The sequence below is a fragment of the Caretta caretta genome, chromosome 1 (assembly GCF_965140235.1).
Source record: "Caretta caretta isolate rCarCar2 chromosome 1, rCarCar1.hap1, whole genome shotgun sequence".
Taxonomy (NCBI): Eukaryota; Metazoa; Chordata; order Testudines; family Cheloniidae; genus Caretta; species Caretta caretta.
In genome coordinates, this window is record NC_134206.1 from 143,999,671 (window position 1) to 144,015,038 (window position 15,368).

Genomic DNA, 15,368 nt, shown 5'->3' on the forward strand with positions numbered 1-15,368 from the left:
GCCAGATTGCTTGGATACAGAAAGCATCAGGGCCTGTCTCAAGGGATTCACATTTTTTCCTGCACAGACAAAATCTACACTGTGGAAGGTAACTGGTGGAGTTCATAGGGAGTGAACAGAGAGAGTTAGAAGTATGTCTGATCTAGGCTATATTTGTAGCATAGTCTCTGTGTGTAGCCCAGAGTGTCTTCCCTTGAAGGAGAAAGACACATGCAAAGGTGTAATATCACATCTATTTAAATAAAGGAGACAAGTAATGATGCCCTGATAAAGCACAGCATGATATGGAGAGAGGAAGAGAGCTGACAATTGTATATACAAAAACTTATCAAATATGTGTTTCCTACAAATGGAACATTTCTATTATTATCTTGATATTTGCTCAGCATTTCTGGAAATCCCTGACTAATACATGTTATCAAGATTGTCTTTATATGGCTTATCAGTCCTTGAGGAACATAAACTAACCTTGCAATGTTGATCAGACAACACAATCCTTTGAGTTTCTCTTACAATCTCACTTCATTCTAGTTTATCAATGCAACACAGATCAGTGGGGATAAATAGGTGCCCATAGATGCAGTGGACAGGGTAGCACCCACCGCCTAAGGTGGAGAGCTGAAGTGCTCTTTGGGGCTGTAGCTCCACTGTCCTACTTTATGTATAACTTACATGGAGTGGGAAGCAGAGTGCTAATCACAGGAATTGCTGATGGACCAGATTGGGTGGTTTTGGAATAGCATGGAGTATTCCCAAGTAGCAGACAGGGAATCAGTACTGGCCATGAGTGTGAAGTACTGTATAGAAAAGAGGAAAAGCAGTATTAAGTTCAGACACTGCACTTTATTTTACTGGAGATTAGGGCTACATATACTGAGCTGCTGCAGTAGGGTAAATATACCAAGTAGCTGAATGAGACTAGCAGGCAGAAGAATGAAATTAAGAAATGAGTGGGATAAGACAAAAGGGGAAGAATAAATCCCAAGAGGGTAGGAGAGAGTAAAACTAGAGAGAGAGAGAGAGAGAGAGAGAGAGAGTGTGTGTGTGTGTGTGTGTTCATCCTGGTACATGTCAGTCACAAAACAGGAGCGTGCCCTCCTTAAGAGGCAACTGAAGTATCAAAAAGTGGCAATATGACATGAAAGATCCGAGGGAGGAACATTAGAAAAATTAAAATGGAAAAAGTTAAGGTGACAAAGAAGGATGAGGAGAAAGGAAGGGGAACAAACAGAAGGGACACAGACAAAAAGGAGCTGAACAGAGTCTTGTAAAATACTGTGGGGTTTTGTTTTGTTTTTGGACAGGGAGAGATAAGATTTGGAAAGTGAAGTGAACAAGACTTACCGGGAAGGCCGCTAGTCAGGCTACCTGAGCAGACAAAATGGAGAGACCATAATATTTACTTTCAGTAAATTAAATTAAAGTACATTTTGATCTTTATTTTCCAACACTGACAGAACATTGACCTACTTTAAAAAATTTATTAAATGAATGCTGAAATGTACATGGAATCTTGCTGATGGAAAATCTTCAGTTCTTTTAAATCAATTAGCCTTCTGTGATCACTGGGGCTCCAAAAGCTTGTTATCCTAAAATAGACTGAGCATATTGATAACTGAGGAAAATTGTTGGGTGACAGATTCTCTTCCCTTCTTGGTCTCTGGTTTGGATATCCAGGTTGGCTTTATTTTTATTTTTTTAAGTTATTAAAGTAGTTACAGGTCTAGACATTGAGTTACAAACGTAGTCCTTGATAACTCTTTTTAGATATTGTTGTTCACTATATCTCATTCTGATAGATTCCTGTATATTGTCCAAACCCATGATGCATTTTTGTCTAAACAAAAAAAACCCAAAGGCAATAATAATGAGCCATGATGACAGACAAGAGAGCTGGGTTCTAGAAAATTTCAGCAGTCACATCCTACAGGAGCAATCAAGGATGAGGAAACAGCAACTTTGAAAGACACATTAGTCTACACTTGAAAAAGCTGGTCTGAACTGGTAGAGCTTTTGACACAGTACAGGCCTGATCCAATGCCTAGTGAAGTCAACTGAAAGGCACCATTGTCTCAAATGGGGATTAGACTAGGCCCTAGAGCACATGAACACACGAGAATACATCTTGGGGATGTGTGGGGGATTTGAAAGAGGAGGATTATAAAAAAAACACCAAAAGACAACGCCTGTACTCTGTACAAACATATTCAACTTGACTTATTGAAACTTCTTAGGGTGTTAATACAGCTTTGTGAATTGCATTTTTTTTTTAAGATAATACTTACCCAGTTGGATCCACAAGTCTTGGGTGCAAAAAAAAGATCTCCAGGTATACTGCATTTAGTTATTGCAGAGATTACGCAACCGTGTGCTTAAAGATGAAAAATATTTTATTTACACTTTTCTTATACACACTTTGTACATTTTTTCAATTTAAAAACAGAACAGAGCACATACACGTCTGAACATATTGTATCCATAGCTAGGAAAAGTTAACTTCTGCCAAAAACCAAAGGCTTTTTAAAATAGTTATAAAAGGCAAACCTTAAATTATTCTAAGAATTTTATAGCAGCCTTGGGGTGAATATTAGACAATTAACCAAAAATGTACATAAAAACTCTCTATATTTGTTTTTAAAGAGGCAGACTACTTCCAATTGCTACAGCACACACAGAAGAACTCGCAAATAACTTTTTCCATCAACTTACTGGAAACATTCTTTTCAAAACACAACCATCTCATACAGGACTGGAAAGTCATGAAACTACAGTGAAATTACATTCTTCAATTTATGACAATTCATTTTTTAAAGCTCTGCAAAATAATACATAGGAAAAGAGAAAATCAGACTGGGAGGTTTGCTATTCCCTCCATCTAGTCCGATGACCTGCATTAAATGTCAGTTAGGTGGGTTCACTGAGGAAATAAAAACCTTCTATAGAAGTACAGCTATTACTGCAGTTCTAGGTAACATTTCATTTTTTATGTTTACACCAACCTTTCTTTCCCCCGTGCGCTATATAAGGAATATCACTTGCAAGTAGAAAGTGGTTTTCCCCCAGCTACCAACTCAATTATAATCTAAATATTATTTGAATTTGATACTTCAAACTTTTTTAAAAAGCACAGAAACATGTGCTGAAATTTGGGGAGAGGGGAAGTCCAGGGAAGCTGTGCTCAACAGTCTATTTTTCTGCCACCTGTTTAACAGTACTATATTTTGTTAATATTACAGATGCCATCAGCATAATTTTTTTAGTTTTACTTCAAACGTAGTATGCACTTGTTTTAACATCTTACACATGCTGAAACTGTAGATTTAGCAATCCAAGAAAAATAAAATACAGATGCCATAACAAAAGTAGTCATCAGTGTTTATTTTAAACTTTTTCAGATTGTCTTATAAACATTAAAATCTCAAACTGTTACTTATAAAACATTGGAAAACTTAGTTTTAAATAGCCAACATATCTTTCCTTTTGTGTTTCCTCCTTTACCCTTTCCACACAACTTGAGTGTTTTAACTCTGACATAACATGCTTATTAGAATAAATTCCCAAGGTACTATATTGGATAGAGGTGGAGGGAAAGCAAGTTTTCTCTAAGGCTCCAATCCTACCGACATTTTGGCACACGCTTAACTTTACATGTGAATAGACTTTTAAATAGTTGGCATAGCTTTTAATTTTATTTCAATGGACTACTCATCTATGTAAAGCTAAAAACATGCCTATGTCTGAAGAATTGAAGCCCAATTCCCTATTTTTTTTTGTCAAGAAAAAAATATTTCAATAAAGGCAAAACATTCCTGTCAATGACATCCCCATTTTAAAAATGCATGATTTTTCTTCAGTTAGTCCTTTATGAAACAAAAGACATAAGGTGCAGAATTGTGTATTTCAGAAAAAGCAGCTGATATCATACCCTCAAGCCAACCCGCACTTTATGAAGAAGTGGTCACGTTGAGTTAAAGACCAGTATTGGTATATGTATGGTTTTTAACCTAATTTAATTTGTACGTTTAATTTTATCCTTTGCTTCCTGAGTGTAGGAAGAAGCTCCATCTCGGATGTGGATGAATATTATATTATCAGTAAAAAGACAGCATTTGCTTCTGCAGAAAGAAGGTCCCAAGAGCAAGACGACAGGACTGCATGTCTCAGGGCCCAAAGGGTATGTCTATGCAGGGATAAAAAACTCACAGCTGGCCCAGTTCAGCTGACTTGGACTTGCGGGGCTCAGGTTCCAGGGCTGAAAAAAAATCTCTGTATAGAGTGGAAGGTCCTAGAGCTCGGGCTTCATCCTAAGCCCAGATGTCTACACAATGATTTTTAGCCCCACAGCCTGACCCCGAGTCAGCTGACCTGGGCTAGCTGCGGCCATGCTATGGGTCTTTTATCCCTATGTAGGCATACCCCAAGAGTGTTAAAGTCACAAACCACCAGGACTAGGAATTGGTGACTGAAAAGCAGGGATTTTAAGTTTTCCAATGGCATAAAGCATACGAAAGTAGACAGCAAAATCATCAGGCCTTGAATTGCCACAGGTCCCTCAGGCTAGTGAGCCTTCTGAAATAGTAGCTGCCTCTTTCTGCAGAATCAGTAATTGCCTCCTTCCAGCTGAATCTATACAGCCAGACTTTCACAAGTGCTCAGCGCACTCAGTGCTAGTGGCTTAATTTTGAAAATCTGGCCACTTACTTTGGTGCTTAAATAGGTACTGAGTTCTTTTGCAAACCTGCCTGGTATTGAGCATGCTGGGCTCCCAATGAGAACTGACAGTGCTCAGCACTTTGCAGCTTCTGGCCCCTAATAAGAAAACAGGGTTCCTCCTAGAACCAGGAAGAAAACTGAGACAGCTAGACAAGAACCCAACACTAACTTTTTTTTAAATTGAGAAACAGAGATTGGACTAAGTATGTCTGTCCCTTTTTACAACATTGAGTACTGTTGCTGTTTAAAAGCAGGCTGTGTGCCAAGTTTTAAAAAGTAAAAAAAAGGAATGGGGGAGATAAATGAGCAATTTTACTATAAAGGGTTAGGGTTTACCTTTCTCCTCATTAACTAGGGGCACATTTAAGTGGCAAAAAAACCCTCGAGTTAATATAATAATCATATTCAAAAGATCTCAATGATGACATGCAAGTCTCTGATTAGCTAGCCTTGATTTTTTTGTTTGTTTTTATTTAAGCACTGACTAAGGAGCATGGGTACTAAAGGCAAATGCACACAAAATGGTTTAGTGAAAAAGAAAACATCCCTCTAAGCTATATCAAAAATTAACAATTTTTTTTCAAAAGCTACATCACAATGTAAAAGATAACGGGGATTAATTATATATTTATTGACTGAAATAATGAGCATGGTAAAAATGTATGTTACAAAACATTCTCCAGCCTCCCAGACATTCTGAACCAAGCAAATTCCAATAATTCTTAATTCTCAAATGTTTACAGCCAACACATCAGCGGAAGCTGAAACCAATAATTAGTTCAAGTTAGAATTTTACAAATTAATTAGTATTACAGGCCTTAAACAAGATTTTAAAAACTGGGTGCCTGAAGTTAAATATGGTCTAAGGGGCATAAGCACCTAAATAACTAGCCTTGTTTTCAAGAGTACCAAGCATCCAGCATTCCCTTTTCCTTTAGTGGGAGCAGCAGGGTGCTCAGCATTTTAGAAAAATCAGGCCACTTACGTAGGTGCTGAACTACAGATTTAGGAACATAACTTTAGACACCCATTTTTGTAAAAATCTTGGCCTTCTCTCTTTAGCCTGTTATACTTAAATCATGAAGACCAAATTTCCAGATCAACAATGGTTCCCCAGCTCACCCCCAGGTAGCAGGATGAAATGCTCAATATTACTCATGATAGGCTTGTACAAGCCTACCTAGACAACAGGACTACTAATCTTTGCTGTCCCATTCACATAACAACGTCAGAAAATGGGCTAAGTAACAAAAAGAGCAAAAGAGGAGTAAAAATAAGATAACTTGTCTTGAACCCTGATTCTGCAATAAAATATACACAGGCAGAAACCCTGCACCTGAGCAGGGCCCATCAAAAAGTCAATGGTGCCCCACCTGGCAGCAGGGATCCATCTGCACACATCTCATGGCAAAGGCTGGAGCCTTGGCTTATACCAGAAAGGTTGTAGTTCAAATTACTAAGTGAAACAAATTAAATTCTGTACTTGTAAATTGAAAAATATAGGAAAATAATAAGCAAAGAATTACATTTAACTGCAAGCTGTGGTCTGCACCAGAAGACTGAATGTGAACATTTGGTCCAGCCATCTCTGACTTAGACATCCTTTATCATTCCAGCTATGGTGGTGTAAATTCTCTCTTTTGATCAAAGATTACGGTAACCAACTCTGCTTTGCTAAATTATTGCTAATTAAAACAATAAAATCTGCTAACTTGCAATGCAACTCCATGTCCTCCCATCTCTCTCAATCCAGAACTTGAAAGAACATTACTACAAGAAAACAAAGATACCATTAAATGTCAGCATGGTGCATTTCACAAAACATTTTAATATCCATTATTCATTTCTAATTTCATTTAGCCAAACAAACTTGTTGCTATTTATCATAGCAAATTTAGGGTGTATTTGGTCCCTTATAAGTGCATTCTTTTGAACTCCCTGAGTACTGTACATTCCTTTTCTACAGTGACTTCTGGCTGGGAGATGCTGAAACAGAAATGGATTCTTAACCATTACTGCACATCTTGTAAAATCTAATGTTACAGAGTTTCATGTCAGCAGATGATTTTACAAGCTTACATCAGCAGTCTGTCCCTGCATATTTGAGCTCAGTGTTGGCCTCAAATTTTAGAGAGGAAATCTTTTCCCTCTTGACTCCAGCAGAGGCTAATTTCACATCAGTGTGAAAGAACTAGGATTTTAATGCTTTACTTTTATAATAATGTTTATCTTGGTGGATAGTCTCACCAATCTACAGTCAGTAAAAGTCAACAGGTTAACAAAGTGCTCAAACATGGTGCAGTTATTCAAGCCCTCTTGGATCATAAGTCTTATTTCAGGAAGTATGAGGTCAGTAGCTATAGGTTTGTATTTTAAAGGTTACAGAAATGGTAAACATTGTCCCCAACTGCCTAACCCCATATTTTTAGAACACAGCAGTTCATATCAGTTGATGCTTCAAAAAATATTAGATTACATCACTTCAACACAACTACAAGCGATGCCATTCCTAAAAATAAGAGTATATCCAGGTCTGACAAAAAACTGCAGGTTAGTGCAGCGTTCATGCTTGCTTACGGACACATTTCTGATTTCTATTAAAAACAAGGCAACACATTCAAAAGCGAAGGACTGTAACTGGGTAAGGTGTATTTACTTTTTTAAAATAATATATAAAATGTCAAACTGTTAACAGTTCATTACATATTATTAATATAAAGAGTTTAAATATTACTGAATGAATCAGTGTATACCAAAGACAGGCTTCTTTGATACCAAACTAGGCCTCCAGTTACTTAAGGACTCTGTAATGTTTAATTCAAGAAAAAATGCTACTATCTCTAAAATTCAACAGACACGGCTGAATCTGTGCCCTGGTTAAAAATATAATACCCTAATTGCACATAAAAAGATGCATTGTATATAGATCTTACAGGGTATGCATGTGTGTGTGTATATATTTTACTCACCACCAAACACAATGCAGACAATAGAAGGCAGCATAGAAATAGTGTTTGAGTATAAAAATGCTTCATCATCAGTTTAACAGGAAATGTATAACTTGCATTTTTTGGTAGACTTACTGATACTACTGTACAAATCCAGGGAAAAGCCATGCACAAAGGTTAAGATCATTTTAAAATGTACTTACGGGAAAAAACAAACAAACTACCAAACTGGACTGAGAGTACTCATAAATGGAGAAAATAAAATGTCCACCACAACTTACAGAGACAAAATGAAACCCTTGTCACTAGAGTTTAAGTCAGGTATTCCCCCAGTAAGGCTGCTGAATCCTATCCTGACACTTAATGAAAATTAAAATCCACAATATATATTCTTCTGTCCCCCTTCTCCCCATAAGTAGATCATTTTATTCAACTGGTTCCAAGAAGGATGCTGCTGTGATGGCCATTATACAGAATAAACTTATTGCATGGACATAAAAGGCCACAAAGGAAAAAAGTAAACACACTGAAAAATAGATTTTTCTTCTCCCCCCCTCCACTCCACCTCACATACAGCAGTGTTTGTTTAAAAAAAATAAAAAGCAAAACGTTTACAATACGAGTCCACAGTTATTGGCATTTCTAATAAACTTGGTAGGTGCATTCCCTGTACATCCCGTTTCTCTATGCATCTAATAGCTTTTTTACATACAAGCCAATGTCTTTAAATGAATTAAATCTGCTTTGTTTTCCTGTCAAATTAGACAGTTTTTTGTGTTTCATTGGGGTTGGGAGGGTGTTTTGTTTTGTTTTTTTAGTTGCAACGTCTAACATGCTCCAGTACATATTCGGGAAAGTGCAGGCTGCAAACTTGTAAGCCATCCAGCTTGCAGGGCATTCTTGGGTATTCATCTTCTTTCCATTTGTTTTCCTCTGGATCAAAGGTGAGAATTGAATCACTGTAATGACCATTGTAACAAAGGCCTCCAAGAACCATTATCTGTTTGTCCAAAACAGCTACACCATGACCACTTCTTCCAATTGGCATAGAAGCCAAAATAGTCCACTGATCAGTATCTGGGTCATAAACCTCCGTAGAAGGACACCCTTGCGACTCAAAGGAGGCCCTCAAGATCACACAAACACCACCAAAGACATAAAGCTTACCATTATAGGAAATCATTTTGTGAAAGCATCTTGCATAATTCATTTTGCATTTGTTCTCCCAACAATTTGTGACAACTTGAGTTCTCCTTGTTCGCTGTTCCACCGTCCCTTCTTTACTGGGGTCAAACACACACACTTGCTTAGAAGTGGAAGATGAAGTAATTCCCCCAGTGATATACAACTTGTTACTGAGTACAGTTCCTTCATGACCATATTTATTGACTGGATAGGGATCCACAAATTCCCATTTGTCTGCAGTGATATCATACCGTTCAGTCGAGTAAAATGTTTCATCCCTTGTTCTCCCAGCAACCGCATAGATGTATCTCCCAATAACACCAACAGCAAACTCTGAGCGTGGAACAGACATGTCTGCCATTCGCAACCAAGTATTTTGTCTAGGGTCATATCTAAATACTTTGGAGGAAGCATGAAACTCACCATCTGGGCCCAGTTCTTCCCCTCCTAACAAGAATACAAAGTTATTGACAATGGCAAGGCAGTCTGGTCGTAAAGGTACTTGAGGGCCCTCTAGTTCCCACCAGACCCTGGGTTTGTGCAAGAGAAGAATTTTGCTATTTACCATGCTGTGTCCTATCATTCCTCTAAATACTGCAGTCTGGGGTTTGGCAGAACGAATACGGTTGGATTTCATTTCCATCAAAGGCTGTTGGTGAACACTATGAAAGTAATTCATGGCTTGGTCAACTTCATGCCGGAGCTGCCGAGAGTATCGATAAAACTCTGATGTTTTTACCTGTGGATACATTTTTAAAAAACAGTTAAAATGTTGACCAAGGAAAAACAGCATAGAGAACCATTTAATTACCGTAAATCATTAAAAGATTATAATGCTTAATTTTATTCTGAGAAACCTGAAGGACAATTCTGTTCAAGTATTGAGACAGATAAGCTACATAAACTGTGTACTTAAAATGTATGCAGAGGCAACACATTATTTCTTCCCCAAGATATTATTGAGGCTGAGACAGAGACAGAGGCCAAAGATTTCAAAACCTACTCCCTAAACCCCATGCGCGTACCTAAATAAAACTGGGTTGATTTTCAAAAATTCTGAGCACCTTCAATCCCACTGACTTTGACTGGAGTTGTGTCAGTACCTCTGGAAAAAAAGGCAGCCCACTTTTATTTAAGTGTCTAAATATAGGAGATAAGCATCTACATTTGAAAATGTTGATAGTTCCAGGCTTCCAATTTTTCTTACATAAATAACAACTGCAAAGCAGCACCAGGTAGTGCTATACTTCCCGCCAGACCAGAAAGGGGGCGGGGGGGGGGAGGGGGGAATCAGTGTCACCACTGGATTACATGACATAAAATGCAATTTGGAGACAAATATTATTATTATACCTTGAGAATCAAGTAGATGTTTACTTCATAATTTTGTTAGCTTTATATTACTAATGTCTCTCTTCCTTTCATTGTAAATAAAAAATGCCACTACAAGGGGCATAACTGTTTTTTCCAATCTTTTGGGTCTTTACTAGATTAAATTATATGGACATAGGTTTCAAGTGTCTGTATAATATACATATGTGTAAATTATTAATATTGAAATACATGCACACAAACTTATCTGTAAAATAGCAATATTAATTGCCTGCTTTTGTAATTCACTTTCAGATCTATGGATTAAAAGAAGTGCTAAGTTTTTCTACTTATGCACACTATTTTATCAAAGAAAAACAACCTATATTAAAAGAAATAATACATGGGTCTTCAGAAGGGTTAGAACTTTCAAACCCACAGCATAGATCTCTACCACTTCAGCCAACAGAGCCACAAGTAGAGATTAATATATACTTCTACTGCTATGTGGACCACCCATTAGAAAGAGATGAGACACACTTTGCCAGTGGGTTTTGTGGCTATTTGCTGACAGCAAAGGAATGTTGGAATTCAGGAAATCTTGATTCTATTCCAGGTTCTGGAAGAGTATTCTAGTGGTTACAGACCCTACTGTCCCGCCTCAGCCTGTCCTCTTTTCTTCTATCCTTGCTTCCTCTGCTCTATCACCCCTACAGCCTATCCCTGTCCCTCTTGTTCCTATATCCCCACAGCCTCCACCTGCTACCCTATCCATATTCTCCTCTTGCCTCTGCATTTGAGCAAGTCAGTCTGATTCCTACTTCTTCTTGTTGCTGCCTAGACATCAGCAGGGGTAGCCTTAAGAGCATAACATAGTCATTCTCCGTTCTCAGTTTTAGTACCTGCCACCACTGTGGCCCTCAGTTGTTGGAAAGAGCAACTGCAGAAAAAGTCTCACTCAGCCTGGCAGCCCTGGAATGGACCGTGCTCAGTCACTTTGTGAGGATGGTGCATTCTCAGTTTGGTCAGCACATAGAAGCCGTGTGGGAATGAAGTATGTTCAGTGCTGATAATTTTAGGAGAATAATGCTGCCAACCTTTCACAAACATCTATTGAGCATGTCCAGACATTTTTCAGAGGCCAAGCCTGACCAAGTACAGGTGGATTTTTATGGGGACTGCAAAAGGCACACCTCTTGCACCAGAATAACCGCTCTGCTAAGTTCCAAGTCCCTCCTCTCCTAAGTATGGAGGCTTGAGGCCTTCCTTAATGAAATGGCTGTATAATGTACTTTTACCTCTCATTGTTGGAAATCTCATTGTTGGAAATAGCTGAACTATTTTTGTTTAAACATTCCCAAACAAATTTAGCCTGGGGCAGATATACAACATGGAAAACAGTTTGGCAAAGTTATAAGCAACTAAAAAGCAAGGTCTTACAATAGAAAATGTTAGGTAAACTCAGCTATAAGCAGTGCTACCATCTCCACCTGTAATATATATAAAACATGTACGTAACATATACATCCACATGATGACTAGATCCGTGTGATAAATTGCATTTATCATGCACCTTCGCTCACCTCACCTGCACTTTGCCATCTCCATCACTACTTCTACTGAGATTCCAAACTCTGAGCAGCTTCAAACAGAAATTCAAAAGTCAGCCTGAAATAGAATTTTCTCTATCCCTCTCAAAATTATACTAACCCAAAGCCCAAAATGCCCAAGATCAGGGACAGATTGAAGGGTTTAAGGTCTGATATCTTGCAAACCCCTTCAGGGCCGGAAATGGGAGCCTTATGCCATCAGAAAGGAGAGATTCCCAGCTTCCCACTGAGGGACACAGAACTTGCAAGGTCCCAAAATATCAGACTTAAAAGTTGTGACTTGTTTTTCCTGTAAATAAGTTACTTTAGATTAGAATAATTTCATAGGCATTTTAAGTGTATTTGTTTTAATTTTTCTTCTCCCTCTATGCTGTGTACAATTAGACTCATGGTAACTCAATAGTCTCAATACAATTTTTAAAATCTCTCCAAAATTGTTTTTCAGCCAGATGTGGAATATAGAGGATAAAGATTTTATCAGGACTCATTTGGATGACCTGCATAGCTCACCTGCAGTTTCCTCACTCCTGAGTAATGTGGCCATTCCAAGTTAATGAAACCTTTATACTACAGTGCCATGTATGCCATTTTACATAAGCACATATTTATAATATGCATACATAAAATGCCTGAACATGAACATTATGCCCATTATAGAAGAATTTAACTTGAGATTTCTTTGCTTGTTTCTATAGTAAGTAAGTATCTCCAAGCTGCATGTCCAATCATCTTGTATCTACAGAATTACAGAATGCGAAGCTACAAAACTTACATTTAGAAAAATTCAAGAACTTGGATCCATGCTGATCCTACCTAACTCAGTATGAATAGTCTGCCATCTAAATGTAAGATATGAGATTTTATAAAAGCTAATACATATAAAAGTTATACAGATCTAGAAAATGCTACAGATTTGTATAGGAGTATGCAGAATAGCTATATTTTGTATCAAAGTTTAACCTCAAGAAAGGAAGCAGTTTTTCAAAACCAATATTTCAACACCAAGTTATCTTTGCTATTTTAAAAATGTAAAAAGACCAAAGAAATGAAACTCTCAGATACTTCCCTCATTCTTTCAGTACAATGGCTGAATTTTAAAAAAATAAATTTTCAGGTAAAGTGAATACATAATGTGCATTAGCTGCTCCCATTAATTTTAAAAGAAAGCTGACAAACAACAAAATTTGATTACCAATGCATTTTTTAACAAAACCAGTTATGTTGGAGTAGTTAGTGTACTTACTATGAAAATTTGAAGAAAGGTAAAAATAAGTTAATACCAACAGCAGGTATTATTATTACTGTATTTAAAAATACAGTGCTATCAGATTACCCACTGTTTGGATACTTGCACACTGATAAAAGATCAGAAGAAATACAACACCTGGGAATACTAGGTTTTCTTCTTATTTCCTCTCTGACCCTCATTATTGCCTTTTAAGCAACAGAATAAAAATATTCAAAGGATATTGTAAAAGCAGCATCTTGTTTAACAGCTTGTATATAGTGATGTCTGTTACAGAAAATATACCTTCCTCCCATTCATCTTAACAAGAGGCAGGATTATGAGAACAGTTTGGATTGATGATGTAAAATGGTTTGTGGTGACACTAGCTTCCACAGAAGATACCTCCCTCCCCTAAATTTCAGCGTAGATCTAGATCATTGCAGTGCTACTTTTCACCAAAACGTCAAGACAAAGGAATATTTGGGAAAAAATGAGTATCAGAAATAAAACAGGAAAAGGAAGACCCTGCAGGATCAACACATATGGATTAAAGGCAGCAGCAAAGCAAATCAAGCAAAGACGGACAAAAATAAAACCAGACAAAGATTAATAAGTTTGTCATACTTATACCATAGAGTAAGATGAAAAAATAGGACATACTTGGGAAAACCTTAATCTAGCCTCTCTCCTAAAGGGAAACAAATTACAGGTATACATAACCAACAAGATGGTTTTACCATATTTTTGTATATAGTTAAAAAACGAAAGTGATGTACAAGTATTAATGAATTTATCTTACCACTACTCTGAGAAGTATTATTACCATTTTACACATATGGAAACAGAGGCAGAGATAATTTAGGGTATGTCTACACTGCAACGTAAGCCTGCACGTAAGCCCTGACTCAAGCCTAACCCCTTCCCCCTCCCCCCCCCGCACCAGAATTGCGCTAACCCAGGTCTCAGACCCAGGATCCAAGGACCCTGCAGGGCTGGAGGGTCCAAGCTCAAGTTAGCCAGGATTCAAGCCATTTGCTTTGTAACGTAGATGCAGCCCTGCTTGACTCAGATTCTGGGAGTCAGCCGGAAGTATCCCAAAATTCCGTGGGACAACTCTTAGTCCTCTCTATCGCAACAATCCGCAATCCACTCAATTGAATACCGAAGCCATCCCCCCACCCACTTTGCCAATGGCAGCAGTTCAGGTCAGCGTTAACCATTCTCTTTTGATCACTGATCTGCAAGCACACTATCAGACACCCTCCTGGGTTTGCAATGGAGAGAGAACCGATCAAGACTTTTGCAAAGCAAGCTGCCTCCTGGCAACATGCAGGGTAGATAAAGTTTTCCCATAGTGCAGCATAGGCTAGGGCTACACCACTCATTTCCAGGAGGGAAGAAGCGGTGGGGGAGGGGCAGTGAAGGGGGCCTAGGGACTCTGGGATATGGTTACCTTGACTCGGGGTGTCCGCACTGCAGTGCGGACACCAGCTCACCCTATGTTTGAGCATGGTTTAGAAAAGTCTTAACCTAGGGTTAAGTTACAATGTAGATGCTAAAGCCCAGGGTTCTCTAAACGGGTCAGCTGACTCGAGTCCCACTAACCCTGGGCTTACATTGTAGTGTAGATAATACCCTTAATGATGATTTTTCCAAGGTCACACAGCAAGTCTGTGACAAAGGCAGGAATGAATCCAGATCTCCTGATTCCAGGTCCTGTGCTTTAACTATATGACATCCATGTGCCTTACTACCTTTTATTGAAAGCGCAGCACAGCGCTGTCGATGTGTGGAATTATTCTCTTGCCAAAACAACTGATGAAATGCAGGGTATCAAACTGGACGGCACATGAGGTTTTTTGTGATTCTATCTGACTACTTAAGGAGATGGAGTTTTTTGATTCTATCTCAATGTAAGTTAGATAATTTGCATATAAAAACTATAGCACAATTTGTTGATTCTGAATGTACAAATGGTTTGATGCAAACTCCTCCTGGGATATCAGGAACACAAATACTACACCTACATACTTAAAATAAACAAGGACTTGAAGATTGGGTCAAGTTTCTGGAAAATTAGTTTTCCTTACACTTTCAATGAACTCTCAGATTTTACTACAAATGAATCTGAATCAAAACTCCAGATCCAAATAACCCAGTAACTGAAAATTTTTAGGTCTCGATCCTTTCTGTGTCTCAAGCCGAACTCTAAGTTGCACTTATTAACTCTGATGTCACAATAATATGGGAATTGTTAACATACGTATTTAAGTTTAAATTCAGTTAAAAAAAAAGTAAAGTCTCTAAAAATATAGTGTCCAATATTCTCTTGCAACCACAACTGTCAATTTAAGGGGCTTTGGGCAAGTCACT

The 15,368-nt window shown here is 38.0% G+C and overlaps 1 protein-coding gene across 2 annotated transcripts in view; it reads right to left on the reverse strand.

The window, feature by feature from the left end:
• Positions 1-2,372: 2,372 nt before the first annotated feature.
• Positions 2,373-15,368, reverse strand: part of KLHL15 (kelch like family member 15) — a 38,818-nt gene continuing 25,822 nt past the window's right edge. For both annotated transcript variants that reach the window (XM_075131965.1, XM_048863127.2), the window contains exon 3: positions 2,373-9,585. In XM_075131965.1, coding sequence (XP_074988066.1) covers positions 8,476-9,585 — 1,110 coding nt within the window. In that variant the 3' untranslated portion in view covers positions 2,373-8,475. The remainder of the gene's footprint in view (positions 9,586-15,368) is intronic.